Consider the following 13,216-nt stretch of genomic DNA (forward strand, 5'->3'; position numbering starts at 1 on the left):
GCAAAAGATGCATCCCACAGTAGCCACATGTGTTCTGTATATCCAGCGGAACGAAACATATCCGACGGATATACATGTGGTACTTGACGTCATGTGTATGTAGTCTCAACCACAGCGTATATCAACAATGGAGACTCCTCCTCGTTTGTGGTGGTAAGCTACTGGATCACCTTAATCTATTAAGAGCAAGTACCTTCAAACCAGAATCACCCACATCCAACAAATCCCGTTCCACAACAATCGTCAACATGGTTGCACACTCCGGCGGTATTACCAACGGCCACCCTGGCTCGGTTCGGTAAGTCATACTAGATATTTCTCCTAAAGGGCAAGAGACTGACTACTTCATTGTGTAGTTCCCGAAACCTCGCCCTATTCAGTATCTTTGGCATGATTGCCGGCGCCGCTCTAGTCTTCCGCGCCCAGTCCCCCAGCAAGGATGAGAAGCTGTTCTCAAACAAAGAAGCTCAGACTATGGTTGGAGGGCAAACGGGAGAGGACCGAGTGGGACGGGCACCGAGCCATCAGCCTAAGAACTGATCTGAAGGTTTACTATGAATGTTATGATTATGGAGATGTGCCTTTACTGTACTTGTATATAAATCGAATGGCTGGGCTGTATCGGATGGAATATCATTGTTGATGAAGTCTTTCCTGTTGTAACATAATGAACAATACTTCCTTCGCTATGAAATGCTACACAACGCTATCCCAACGCGTAATGAACATAAACCCCAACCTCAAGATCAGTGCCAATACTTCGGCGCAACCCCCTTAATCAACCCCCACGCCTCCTCCAGCACCTTGACCACCTCCTCCGGCAAAGGCTCCTTCTCCAGATCCACCAGATTCTCCTCCAGATGCCGCACACTGCTCGCCCCGACAATAATCGCATCCCCGAGCTCCGCCCGCAACTCGGAATGATACTTCAACCACCGCAGCGCCACCTCAGCCACCGTCAGCCCCGACCGCCCACACACCTCCTGGATCTTCTCCAGGGCATCAAAATACGTATCATTCCAGTACCGGCCCCGCGAGACCGCGCCCTGCACGATCGCCGGATCGAACCGCGACCCGGCCTCGAACTCGGTCTGCTGGCGCGTGTACCGCCCCGTCAGGAACCCGCCGGCCAGGGGCTGGAACGCGTACAGCGCGATGTCGTACTTCCGCAGACACGGGACAAGCTCCGCCTCCACGCTGCGCTGCAGTGCATGGTACACACCCTGGTAGACCGTCGGGCGGATCCAGCCGTGGCGCGCGCAGATCTCGCAGATCTGCGCCACCTCCCAAGCCATGAAGTTGCTGAGGCCGAAACGCGCGAAGCGGCCTTCCTCGTGGAGGCTGTTGACCTCACGCAGGGTCTCCTCAAAGGGCACGGTGCGGTCCGGCCCGTGCAGGTAGAACAGGTCGATCGTCGGGCTGTCCAGGGCGCGCAGGCTGTCAAGCAGGCCCCGCCGGACGTCCTCCGGTTTGTGCGTGTAGGTCCCCACGCTCGGGAAATGGCTGCCCGCGTTCGGGTACAGCTTTGTGGCCATGGTCAGGCCGCGGGATTGCCAGTCGAGGGCGGCGAGCAATTCCTCCGAGGAGCCGTGGCCGTAGATTCGCGCGGTGTCGATTTCGCGGTGGTTGTGCCCTTGGAAGGTGTCTAGGATGGTCGATGCTGTTGCGTTGTCGAAGACGCGCGCCCCAAGGGTGTCTATCTTTTGGTTAGGGTTGTGTTTGGTAGTGCAAAGTGGGTGGGTGCGTACTGGGCTTGCCAAATGTCATGGCGCCGAAGACGATCTTGAGGCCTGTGTTGTTGGCCATTGCTGCTGTTGGCTTTTTGGTTGTGATGGTCAGTGTGAGACTGTAGTCACTTGATATTATTGTGCAAAGACAAGATTTCTGGGGCGGAAGCACTCCTTATATACTTCATCACGGATGATGCTCATTATCTCCTTTATTTCCGTAGGAGATAAGTCGATGGCAGCTAACTCCGGCTGCTAAGCCCAACGCTCAAATTGCTGAGTACTGTGCACCGAAGGCATTTAATGAAGTCGATTTCAAATACGAATCGTGGCTGAAACTTGCTACGTCACTTACCAAATTACAAGCTCTTGTGGTTGCCCTGTCGTATTCATCTCACCTGCAGCTGTACGGAAGACCATTGCGGTCACTCGGCAAATAGGATTTTTCTTACTAAGTATCCTGACCGCAGCAGTAACTGCCTACTAAAATAGTTACTATAACTAAGCCTCCCTCCCCCTCCTTCTCTACCGCCCCCTTCTCCGCCGCCATCTCTCCAGCCTCTAGAGCCTATATAATTAAAGTACTTCCTAAGTTAATTTTTAGTCTTCTACCAAACACGCCCCCCCCCTTCCTCTTTTACCTTTTAAAAAAATGCTTTAACTTATATAACCAACTCAGCCCCTTCTTATATTAGGATCTTTAGGATTTTTTAGGGTCGAAGGTATTGTTCTTAGGGTTCTTTATTAGGGACTATTTTTAATTACCCTTATTACTAGGATTATTGGGGTTTATCTTTTGCTTATAATTTTGCCGGCAGATTTTCCTTTTGCCTAGTGGCCGCAATGGTCTTCCGTATCTCACCTGCAGCTGCGGATATTTCCGCAAATGCCAAGACGAACGCCGGACAGCCGAGCAATCGACAGATGCTTGATTCGACTTGACGAGGTGGATGACAGCATTTCAAAGTCTCACGAAAAAGTAGACTGGGCTATCGACTCTCTCTTAGTTCTCTCGTGTAACCCGAAATAAAATCCATACAAATGACATGTGGATCTCAGATCTACAGTACAGCCGTCGGTGTCCCCAGCGCGCGCCAATCTTACGTCCGAGTTTATCTCCGAAGCTGGGATGGATCAGGACTGTAGAACATTCTGTGATAGGGCTGTCGATCGACATCCTTTGTTTCTGAGGTTGCTCTCAGTCTTCATGGACCCTGCAGAATTTATTTGATGAGCTAGGGCGGGTTATGCATTGGATTGGTGCCGGTGTTGCCACAGTAGCCCCATGTTAATTGATGCAGCTGTTAACTTATGCGTGGTGCTACCTCCGCCCCCTCTAATACCATCTCTAAGACTGCTTGTAGAAGTAGTCGTCATCTGAACAAAGCCATATGTAACATGTGCATCAATACCAGACATTCTCAAAAAGACGAACAGGCTAAACCCCAATCGTCTCTTCTGTGGTGCTTCGAAGCATCAATTCCTGGTGCTATATTTCTGGTGATCTGCTTTGCAATCCAGGAAGGCATAATGCAACAGATACTAGCATTCTTGCCACGACAGGCTAGGTCAGTAAAGTGGACGGAGTGTCAGGCCAATATATGATTCCTTTCTCTTCATAGATTCATGCTTCGAGAGTCTATTTTCGGACTCAGACCACGCTACGCGTCTGCACGTCCATGCAAATAAACCGAGGCTTGACAGGGCCGATCCCGGAGTTCTGGGCTCCGATCGCCGGACAGGCGGTAGGGGAAAAAAATCAAGCGGCAGCCAGCCATCTCAAGAAGGCTGAGTGTGTAATGAAGATAGCTTGGGCACGAATCATGGTCTTTGAGTTTGAGATGGGGTCAACTAGATACTGTCTAATTGCTAAGGGGCTACGGTGATTATGCTTATTATGGGGTGGTCCGGAGCATTTGGCCCGAGCCGTAAACCTGGCTCGCTGATTGGTGCCTCTCGCCGGCCCGGTCGAAGCTCTGATTTAGCTCAGTTGGTTTGTTTTGGAGGCAGCAATTCATCGACTGGTCTATTCACCACCCCTCTAGGCTCCTTCTCCTAGCACGCCATTTGGAGGCGTGAAAAACCATCAGCAACATTTGCTCTGACGTTTCATAGGGCAGAAGAGACTTTGCAACGCAAAATACGCCCCAGATGACGTTTGGCCTTCGATGCCTCAAGCATGCCTTTTCCCTTGGATGACCACCACCATCATCTGACATGCGTGAACTATCGTCTTCCGATTGAGGCCTCTATCGCGGATCCCCCATCTCGCTCTCTCTATCGAGCTCGAGGAATTCCGTGCGGGGTATGACAAGCCGTGCCTCGCGGGCTGGCCACGAGCTTATCTGTTGCCACGACGGCTGCCGCTGGACTGCACCACCACTCTTGGCAGGCGGAAAGACCTTCCACTCGCCGTGTCAATGCTTGTCTCCTTATCCTCCTTGCGTGGGGTAGATGGTTGATGGCTGCATGGTGGTCTGACGGCAACTAGCATAGTTGACTCCGCTTTGGATGGCGTGCGACGCTCGTGGTTCGTCGTGCTATCAGCTCGAGTTGTTGAGAATCCAACTAAACTACGCAAGCAAAACCGCCCGCCAGGCCCTGATGCAATGTACAGCGTTAGCTAACTGCTGTCCGTTCTGATACCTGCCTTGCTTGGCCAATCAAGCATAGAGCGGTATCGGAATGTCTCCTACTATCTTGACCTTGGCTGGCAAGCTAGATAAGCCCTCCAGATGGAGCGGTCTCAATATCTGCCCTGTTGCAATCGAAAGAGGTGAATGAAAACAGACTTCAGGATGATCTTTCCATGCATAGAAGCAAGAAGTAAGGGTTGCATGAGTACTAGGTAAGGAGTAAGACCTCTGGGCTGTGGCAGGGAAATGTCTAGGGCGGATGGTGTGCTTTTAGGCGTTGTTGCCATATCGGGTGGGTCTTTCGTAAGCCAGCATCTGCAGACGCCCTCCAACTATTGCATTCCTGCTCCCCTCCTTCTCTGTATCGCTGCTGTATGATAGACAGTGTGTAGCGTCCGCCCGCGGTGGCGATAAGATATCGAATCCATCTTCTACTATAAATGGCTGACGGTCGGCTCGGTCGCATACTGTCGCCCCTTGGTTCAGGTTCATCGCTGTGACGCTTCAAACTCACCACCATGGCTTCGGAAATCGTTGCCTCCGGCAAGCCCAAGGATGAGATCGAGACACACTTGGCAGGAGTAGACGGCGATGGGAGTAGCTTGGAGCGCAACGAGGAGAAGGAGGAGGTGAACGTTGCCGAGATCCGAGAAGTCACTGCAGTCGAGGCCTTTACATGGAATGTCGATGGGGATCAATCACCATGTAAGTGGTTCTGATGGGCACGGTTCGTTTGATCAACGCATTGCACATACTGATCGCTCAAACGCTGCGCAGTTCCCGAAGTAGCTGCTTGTGTTCCTAACACGGATGATCCTAATACGCCATGCAACAGTCAGTACACCAGAGTGTTGAAGTTGTTTTTGGACCCATACTGATATTTTGCAGCCGTGCGCGCCTGGGTGCTGACCACAGTGTTTGTCATGATTTTCGCGGCTGTCAATCAATTCTTCAGTCTCCGTTATGTGCGTCCCGCTTGCTTCTTTCTGCGCATGAGGGCAAAAACTAACAAGACTAGCCATCGCTCACTCTTCAATATGTCGTGGCCCAGCTGTTGGTCTATCCGGTTGGTAGAGCATGGGAGAAACTTCCGCGGTGGAGGGTTCCCCTGGGCAGATTTACGTTCGACATCAATCCCGGGAAGTTTAGCATCAAGGAGCATGCTCTAATCACTATTGTGAGTTTCTGGCGCGATCTCCTAGCCGTTTTGTAGGCTCATCTGACTTTCCATCAATAGTGCGTCAACATTAGTGCCAGCACGGCATATGCTTCGGGCTCTCTCGTAGCCATCACGATGCCCCAATACTGGAATCGTGATTTTGGTGCAGGCTTCGCCTTTATCTACCTCCTGACGTCCCAGATGCTAGGGTAAGATTTACTCCCGTCGCTGGCGGTGACCCTGTCTAACTAGAACAGTTTTGGGCTCGCTGGCCTTGCGCGTCGCTGGCTCGTCTATCCAGCTGCCCTGATTTGGCCGTCATCGCTGTCGTCGACGGTGCTGTTCCGAGCACTCCATGAACCGGAAAGTCGCGCAACAGTCAACGGCTGGAAGATGAGCCGGTATCGCTTCTTTGCCTATTTCACTGCCATCGGTTTTGTAATCTACTGGTTCCCAGACTACATCTGGACCAGTTTGGGCACGTTCGCCTTTGCCACCTGGATTGCCCCAAAGAACCAGAAGGTCAACACCATCTTTGGGGTAAGTGTTCTTCCGATCCTTTCTTTGGTCGGGTTAGGACTGACATGCGCAGATGAACTCTGGACTGGGATTGATCCCGATCAGTCTCGACTGGACTCAGATCAACTATGCAGGCTACCCCCTCATGACCCCCTTCTATATCACCTGCAATGCCTTTGCGGTGGTGGTCTTCTTTTATCTCTTCCTCTCGCCTATTCTGTACTACACGAATGTCTGGAACAGTGCATAGTGAGTCAGCTCATCAACTGCCGATCTGTTAGTACTTTCTAATTCTCTTCGCAGCCTCCCCCTGCTTTCCTCTTCCACCTTCGACAACACCGGAAGCTCCTACAACGTTACTCGAGTCGTCGACGAGAACCTGGACTTTGTGCTCAGCAAGTACGAACAGTACTCACCCATGTATATTTCCATGTCCTACTCGCTCACCTACGGTCTCTCGTTCGCCGCTGTGACGGCCGTCGTTGTGCACACCTATCTGTACAATGGCTCGGAGATCTGGGCCAAATTCAAGAACTCCCGCCATGGCGGTGAGGATATCCATCGGAGGCTCATGCATGCTTATCGTGAGGTCCCTGATATTTGGTATGGGATTCTGTTCGTTGTCACGGCCGGGCTGGGCATCTTCACCGTCACGTACTGGGAAACCGGGCTCCCCGTGTGGGGCTTCATCGTCGTGTGCTGCGGCATGTGCATCTTCCTGATTGTTCCCGAGGGCATCCTCGAGGGAACCACCAACCAGCGTGTCTTCTTGAACATTATCACTGAACTGATTGCAGGCTATGCTTGGCCTGGAAAGCCGATCGCGAACATGATGGTCAAGTGTTATGGGTATAACTCGGTCAAGCATGGAATGGATTTTGCACAGGACCTGAAGTTGGGACAATATATGGTGAGTGTCCTCCAGTCTGTTTGAATGCCGACCCTAACTGGAGCAGAAAATCCCACCGCGGGTCCTCTTCTTCGCCCAGATCTATTCCAGCATCCTAGCCACCATGACCCAGACCGGCGGTATGTTCTCTCGGTCATTTCAGGGGAAACCACAAGCTGACACTCGCTAGTCTTTCGCTGGATGATGGGAAACATCACCGGGCTATGCGACCCAAAGAACACGCAGAAATTCACCTGTGCCGGTGCTAAGGTTATGTACAACGCCTCGTTGATCTGGGGAACCATTGGCCCGCAGCGCATGTTCCAGTCCGGGCAGGTGTACAACGCGCTTATGTACTTCTTCCTCATCGGCGTAAGTCCTTTCCAATCCTCAGTGCCGACGTACCTAACTTCGTGTTTAGCCCGTGGTGACTGTGGCTGTCTGGCTCATCTACCGCCGCTACCCCAACAGCTGGGTCAAGTACATCAATGTGCCCATCTTCTTCAATGGCGCGGGTAACATCCCGCCTGCGAACACCAGTTTGTGCCCCTTTTTCTGTTCTCTAGTATCAACATACTGACCGTTGCAGCGCAATATTCTCTCTGGTTCATCTTCGGATACGTGTTTATGCATCTCATCCGCAAACGGGCCTTCCTGTGGTGGAAGAAGTACAATTGTGAGTCGGGGGTTGTTTGTGGCGGCAGAATGATGAATCGCGCTAATTCCTCATGACGTACAGATCTGCTGCAGGCGGCCATGGACACGGGCACGGCGATCGCGACCATTATCATCTTCTTTGCGCTGACTTACAACGGGATCACGCTGAGCTGGTGGGGAAACAATGTCGGGTCGGACACGGATGATACCAACTCGGTGCCGTGGTTGACCGTACCGACCGGGGGCCACTTCGGCAAGGGCCCTGGTGAGTTTTAGGGCAGCGCCGTGGGCCCGACTACATGCGTGTAGATTCGATAACGAACATAAGGATAAGTATGGCATCAGCGAGTTAATGAGCTGGCCGTAGGTGGTCGCAAAAATATGACAATAGCACTGTCATTGACTTGATTCTAATGTTAATGAATATATGCCCTGGTAATTGTTTAATTGTTCTCTGTGATATCAGCCAGGTGGTGTAAAGATGCATGACGCAACCAGAACATTGCTGTAATCGACAATCAATCCTGCATGATGCCTCGAAAGATCTAGACAAGACGCAAACCGCATGGCTGACAGGTGATGTAAAAAGCCAGCGAGGATAACCGCGCATGCAGTGAAATCTGCGTGGCCCCTGATTCTTCCGACAGGAGAATTCTGCTGCCCGACTGCTGCAACGGTGCTCTTATCTCTGGGTCTTGGGGCTGCTGGAAGGACCACCGTTATAGATCAAATCTCTGCACGACTAGTGTGTTCGCGGATATTTGCGGCTGTCGTCGGGGTCCGCCACAATGCCGGGCGGGTGTGCCTGGCACGAGCCACAGCTCCGAAGATACCCGTCCTGCAGTTTTGGGGCCAAATACTCTGATTGGACAGTTGCGGAACAAGCTCGCTCGGAGATGTGGCTGGAGGTCCGACATCCAGGCCCCGCGGAAAGAGATGGAGCAAAAAGTGAAGTAAGACACCAGAACCAGTTCTCGGCCCGCGACAACCTGTCCTGGTGTGAGCAGTGAGCACTGAATCTGATAGACCATGACATGGATCATGGCACCACGGGGCGGAGCCAGTGGAAAATTTGTCGTCGTTAGTCTAGATATGATGGATAAAAGTGGAAACACACATCGCGACAAGTGGGTTGGGGGGGTGGTGGAGTTAGTGGTGGAGCGCTGAGTAGATATATCAGGGCCTGCCTACTATGCTGTGCCCTTTCTCTTTCTCTCTGGTTCAGTGTCAACGATATCAATCCCACACTCCGGAGGCCCGGCCATCTTCCACTCGCTATGGAGCACCACGATGATCATGACCATGAAAAGTACTTCTCCGAGACGACGCCCGTGGACAGCACCAGTGACGATTACTCGTCGTCCTTCGACGAGCCCCAGCACCCGGACGACGAGCACCACCCCGACTCGTTGGAGTTGGCCCGCATCAACACCTATCGCCTGCAGCAGAAGGCGACGGTAGGGTCGACGCGACCCCCGGTGCCCCGCGAGGAATGGCTGCCCATGGGCGCGGGCAAGGAGTATCCGCCTCTGCTGCCGGACCCGGAGATGTATGTGGTCGAATTCGACGGCGCCCAGGATCCCATGCATCCGTATAACTGGTCCATTCTCCGGAGGTATGGCATGCCACCCAAACCGATCATGAAACCTCCCACTCACTAAACCTTCCCCGTTCCACAGAGCCATCCTCGTCGCCATCCTCTGCTACTCCACCTTCGCCGCCTCCTTCACCAGCGCCATCTTCTCCGCCGCGTCGACGGGCGTGAGCCGGGAATATGGGATCAGCACGGAAGTCAGCACGCTCGGGGTGACGCTGTACGTGCTGGGGTTCGCGGCGGGGCCGACGATCTGGGCGCCGGCGTCGGAGCTGATCGGGCGGCGGTGGCCGCTGGCGCTGGGGCTGTTCGGGTGCGGGATCTTCACGATCGCGTCGGCGACGGGCAAGGACGTGCAGACGCTCATGCTGTGCCGGTTCTTCGGGGGCCTGTTCGCGGCGAGCCCGATCTCGATCGTGCCGGCGGTGTTCGCGGACCTGTTCAACAACGCGCAGCGCGGCATCGTCATGTCGATCTTCTGCATGGCGGTGTTCATCGGGCCCTTCGCCGCGCCCTTCGTCGGCGGCTTCATCGCCACCAGCGCCCTCGGCTGGCGCTGGACCCTGTACCTGCCGGCCATCATGGTCTTCGCCGGGTTCGTGTTGGTGGGGCTGTTCCTGGACGAGACCTACGCCCCCGTCATTCTTGTCCGCAAGGCCGCCCTCCTGCGCCGCCAGACCCGCAACTGGGGCATCCACGCCCGGCAGGACGAGGTCGAGGTCGACGTCCACGAGCTCGTCCGCAACAACTTCACTCGCCCGCTGACCATGCTGGCCACCGAGCCCATCCTGCTGCTGATCTCGCTGTATATCAGCTTCATCTACGGGCTCATCTATGCCCTGCTCGGCGCGTACCCCGTCATCTTCCAGGGGGTATACGGCATGAGCGCGGGCGTCGGGGGCCTGGCGTTTGTCGGGCTGATCCTGGGGGAGCTGCTGGGCGGCGTGTTTGTGCTGTTCCTGCAGGGCGACTACAAGCGCAAGCTGGCCGCGAATGGGGACGTCCCCGTGCCGGAGTGGCGGTTGCCCGCTGCCATTGTCGGAGCGGTGGCCTTTGCTGGCGGGATGTTTTGGTATGTTGTTCCCTGCCCTACAGTTGCAGTTCACTTCACCCTCTTCCATGCACAAGACTATCCTTCCTGCCGATTCTCCCTTCATCCACTAACATTGAGTAATGGAATAGGCTCGGCTGGACCGGCTACAACCCCAACATCCACTACCTCGTCCCCATGGCCTCGGGCGTACTCACGGGCTTCGGTATATTCTGCATCTTCCTGCAATGCTTCAACTACATCGTCGACTGTTATCCCACGTTGTACGTCCCCCCCCAACCTCTCCACCTCCCTCCATTTGAGAAATGTCCACTAACGAAAAGTAGGGCGGCATCCACCATCGCTGCCAACACCATCCTCCGCTCGGCCGTCGGCTGCGCCTTCCCGCTCTTCTCGCGGCAGCTGATGCAGAACCTGGGCGTGCAGTGGGCCGGCACCCTGCTCGGGTGCATTGCCACGGTGCTCATTCCGATCCCCGTGGTGTTTTGGCGGTATGGGCCCTGGTTGCGGAGTCGGAGCGCGTTGGCGGCGTCGCCGGTGGTCCGGGTGGAGAAGGGGGACGAGGAGGGGAAGGGGGTGATGATGGTTTGAAGGGGTGGATGAGGTTGTGGTTGTGGACATGGATTGTGGATTGTGCTGTGATGTATGGCTTGACGAGATACCCTTGCATTTTTGTTTTTGTTCTTAGCGCTTCTAGATACTGTATATGATGTCTGATGATCCAGAAACTAAAAATGAACTCTATTCCATTCCAACATGTTCCAACTGTATAAACATACGACACAAAGGACCCCAGAGATTCAGAACTTGTTGCTGATTGTTGGACAGAGGTTGCTCTGTGCACTAACTCCCATCTCATGCCGTTTCAGGGTAACGGTGCTCGGTAGAAGCGAGGGAGGGGCCTGTTATTACCGAGGACTAACGGTGTCGTTATCAAGCAAACCACACCAAGCGCCTCGCACGAGGAATAGGAGCGTGGTTTGCAGGGGCTACTGTCACAGAACCTGGCCCAGCCGGCCCCGGTGTTGTTCGCTGAGCCCCATCGCCTGCCTCGTGACATCGTACATGTACCCTTGGAGGCCAGGCATCGTACTTAGTGAACAGTATCGCCTTTGATGAGATACGTACTGAGTGAGACGTAGGATGAATCTATCCCCCACAAAGTACGCGGCAGCCTTGCAGCAAGCTTTTCACAGCCGTGTTGAGATGAATGTAACTTCGTTCTTTCCGAATCAGGCGGGCACAAATCAGTCCACAGTTAGACGAATACTACTCGGGAGGAGGAAGCCCACTATTTTGAGTACCTTTCTCATCCTCAAGCACTGGGGAAATGGGGGTAATTGGCGAAGGACTGAAACCAGTTCCCGGACGTATCGTGGAGAACACTGCTGAAAAGGTCCTGGTCGAGAAGGAAAGGAGACGTCAGCAGAGGCGCCATCTGCACTTCCGCATCCGACGCGGAATCCATCGGTATGCCTGGATCCATAGGATCACCCTGCGCCTCTCGCGCGGTGGCGGCGCCGGCCGGACTGAGCTCGTTCGTAGATGTGATCGAGCGTGGCCCGCTACGACTCTGAGAAAGCTCCCTTTGCTGTCGCTGCAGCAATAGGAGAATATTTGCAGTCGGGATATCGCCCTCCCATTCCATTGTCTCCAAGCCCGCGAGACGCTGCATGTTCTCTTCCAGGGAGAGCACCACCTCATCCGGAGGGCACATCTCGTCCCCCAGGTCCAGGCTGAGCTGTCGGTAGAGTTGACACAGCGTCCGCAAAGTTCGATACCAGCCCGTGGCTAGGCTCCAGACCCTACAGGCACCGCCGAGCCAGCCATAGGCCCAGACCAGCTGGTCAGACAAAGACTGCCCGTCCGGCGCCTTCTCGATGCGTGTCCCTTGGGTCGCGTCCTGCATCGTGCAGAGGATCCAGGTCGCGGCGCTAAAGACACAGAAGCAGGTGAAGGGGGTTTGGAAATCGATGCCGCGCTGCTCGAGCTCCTGCATGATCGTGATGATATTTGCCGCGGCGGCAGACGTGGTCTGGTAGCATCTGTCCCACCATCCGTCTGGGGCGTCCTCCGAGAGCAGTGCCGGACCGCTAGGGTGCGTAACCGCACGGTTGACAATCTGCAGCGCAAATGGAAGATATTCCCGATGCAGGAAGATGACACTCAGATAGTAGACGAGGTTCAAGATGGCGAAGCGCTCCCCCTCCCCACGAGATATGTACACACGGAAGTTCACCCCAGGGCCCGAGTATACCAACTGCGGATGCTGTGACGCACGCCAGTCATTCAAAGCGGCTAAACTGCGCTCGGCGAAAGAGGAGCTCTTCCATGGCGGTTCCTTGGAGGCAAGCGAGTCGCGCTTGCGGCCACCCGCCGACACCCACGCCGAGATTCGGTGCCATATAGAAAAGCCTTGAATGATTAAGAGCAGGGAGCTGTCGCAACCCAACCGGTCTATAGAGAATGCCTGAGAGCGATGATCCCCCACTTCGGGGTCCCACATATCTAGAAATCGCTCACGTGCGACCGCTGGCCTACCCTCAAACGCGAAATCATCCTCCCCCAATGGTAAAGGGATTTCACTGACACTCATCGAATGGCTGGACGCATGACACTTTCCACAGCCGATCATAGCATCCACCAAGTAGCAGGCCCAAACGGTTCGACGAGCTTCCTCGAGGCGAAATTTCTGCGCCGCCGAGAGATCCTTTTCCGAGGAATCTTGATTCGCCGCATGGACTCCATGCGCAATGCGAGAAGCCATCCCATTGTAGATCCACGCACGGGAGCCCTCGCCCTCGCCCCAGTCATAGAGGCATAGCATGACCAGCGCCTGGCATGAATATAGATCCATAGTCTGCGCACTGTGTTGCATGATATTCTGCCGGACGTAGTCAGCGAAGATCCTGGAGGCTCTCGCTGCACTGCCATGCTGTCTGAGCACCTCCGGGATAAACCGAGCAGTCACGGCCAGGATGGCA

At 54.4% G+C, this 13,216-nt stretch overlaps 5 protein-coding genes across 5 annotated transcripts; 3 read left to right on the forward strand and 2 right to left on the reverse strand.

Annotated features, from left to right (window-relative positions):
* Positions 1 to 166: 166 nt before the first annotated feature.
* On the forward strand, positions 167 to 682 carry BO82DRAFT_354590 (uncharacterized protein). Its single transcript, XM_025635239.1, has 2 exons — positions 167 to 298; positions 357 to 682. The coding sequence occupies exons 1-2, from the start codon at positions 249 to 251 to the stop codon at positions 538 to 540; spliced, it is 234 nt and encodes a 77-aa protein (XP_025491785.1). The 5' UTR covers positions 167 to 248; the 3' UTR covers positions 541 to 682.
* BO82DRAFT_354591 (aldo/keto reductase family protein) lies at positions 616 to 1,862 on the reverse strand. Its single transcript, XM_025635240.1, has 2 exons — positions 1,749 to 1,862; positions 616 to 1,696 (listed from the first exon to the last, which is right to left on the reverse strand). Exons 1-2 carry the CDS (start codon positions 1,804 to 1,806, stop codon positions 747 to 749), a joined length of 1,008 nt encoding a protein of 335 aa, XP_025491786.1. The 5' UTR covers positions 1,807 to 1,862; the 3' UTR covers positions 616 to 746.
* A 2,999-nt stretch (positions 1,863 to 4,861) lies between these two features.
* Positions 4,862 to 8,212, forward strand: BO82DRAFT_335973 (OPT superfamily oligopeptide transporter). Its single transcript, XM_025633323.1, has 13 exons — positions 4,862 to 5,068; positions 5,141 to 5,197; positions 5,252 to 5,328; positions 5,382 to 5,540; positions 5,601 to 5,731; positions 5,780 to 6,062; positions 6,115 to 6,290; positions 6,345 to 6,951; positions 6,998 to 7,070; positions 7,121 to 7,302; positions 7,352 to 7,469; positions 7,520 to 7,606; positions 7,670 to 8,212. The coding sequence occupies exons 1-13, from the start codon at positions 4,882 to 4,884 to the stop codon at positions 7,861 to 7,863; spliced, it is 2,331 nt and encodes a 776-aa protein (XP_025491787.1). The 5' UTR covers positions 4,862 to 4,881; the 3' UTR covers positions 7,864 to 8,212.
* Positions 8,213 to 8,864: 652 nt separating this feature from the next.
* Positions 8,865 to 10,888, forward strand: BO82DRAFT_383659 (MFS transporter; the record flags this gene model as incomplete). Its single annotated transcript, XM_025638035.1, has 5 exons — positions 8,865 to 8,896; positions 8,933 to 9,202; positions 9,267 to 10,253; positions 10,364 to 10,495; positions 10,559 to 10,888. 5 exons carry the CDS (start codon positions 8,865 to 8,867, stop codon positions 10,821 to 10,823), a joined length of 1,686 nt encoding a protein of 561 aa, XP_025491788.1. The 3' UTR covers positions 10,824 to 10,888.
* Positions 10,889 to 11,892: 1,004 nt separating this feature from the next.
* BO82DRAFT_257761 (fungal specific transcription factor domain-containing protein) lies at positions 11,893 to 13,209 on the reverse strand (the record flags this gene model as incomplete). The annotated part of the gene is made up of 1 exon (XM_025630915.1): positions 11,893 to 13,209. A coding segment is annotated over one exon (1,317 nt), but the record flags the coding sequence as incomplete, so codon positions are not given.
* Positions 13,210 to 13,216: the final 7 nt, after the last annotated feature.

This window comes from Aspergillus uvarum (genome assembly GCF_003184745.1).
Source record: "Aspergillus uvarum CBS 121591 unplaced genomic scaffold BO82scaffold_28, whole genome shotgun sequence".
Lineage (NCBI taxonomy): Eukaryota > Fungi > Ascomycota > Eurotiomycetes > Eurotiales > Aspergillaceae > Aspergillus > Aspergillus uvarum.

Bases quoted from the DNA above. Each gene is read 5' to 3' on its own strand.
- BO82DRAFT_354590 (XM_025635239.1), top strand. From the start codon at position 249: ATGGTTGCACACTCCGGCGGTATTACCAACGGCCACCCTGGCTCGGTT. The intron at 299-356 runs GTAAGTCATACT...TTCATTGTGTAG, and splicing joins GGCCACCCTGGCTCGGTTCG to TTCCCGAAACCTCGCCCTAT.
- BO82DRAFT_335973 (XM_025633323.1), top strand. From the start codon at position 4,882: ATGGCTTCGGAAATCGTTGCCTCCGGCAAGCCCAAGGATGAGATCGAG. The intron at 6,063-6,114 runs GTAAGTGTTCTT...TGACATGCGCAG, and splicing joins AGGTCAACACCATCTTTGGG to ATGAACTCTGGACTGGGATT. The intron at 6,291-6,344 runs GTGAGTCAGCTC...TTCTCTTCGCAG, and splicing joins AATGTCTGGAACAGTGCATA to CCTCCCCCTGCTTTCCTCTT.
- BO82DRAFT_354591 (XM_025635240.1), bottom strand. From the start codon at position 1,806: ATGGCCAACAACACAGGCCTCAAGATCGTCTTCGGCGCCATGACATTT. The intron at 1,697-1,748 runs GTACGCACCCAC...ACCAAAAGATAG, and splicing joins CATGACATTTGGCAAGCCCA to ACACCCTTGGGGCGCGCGTC.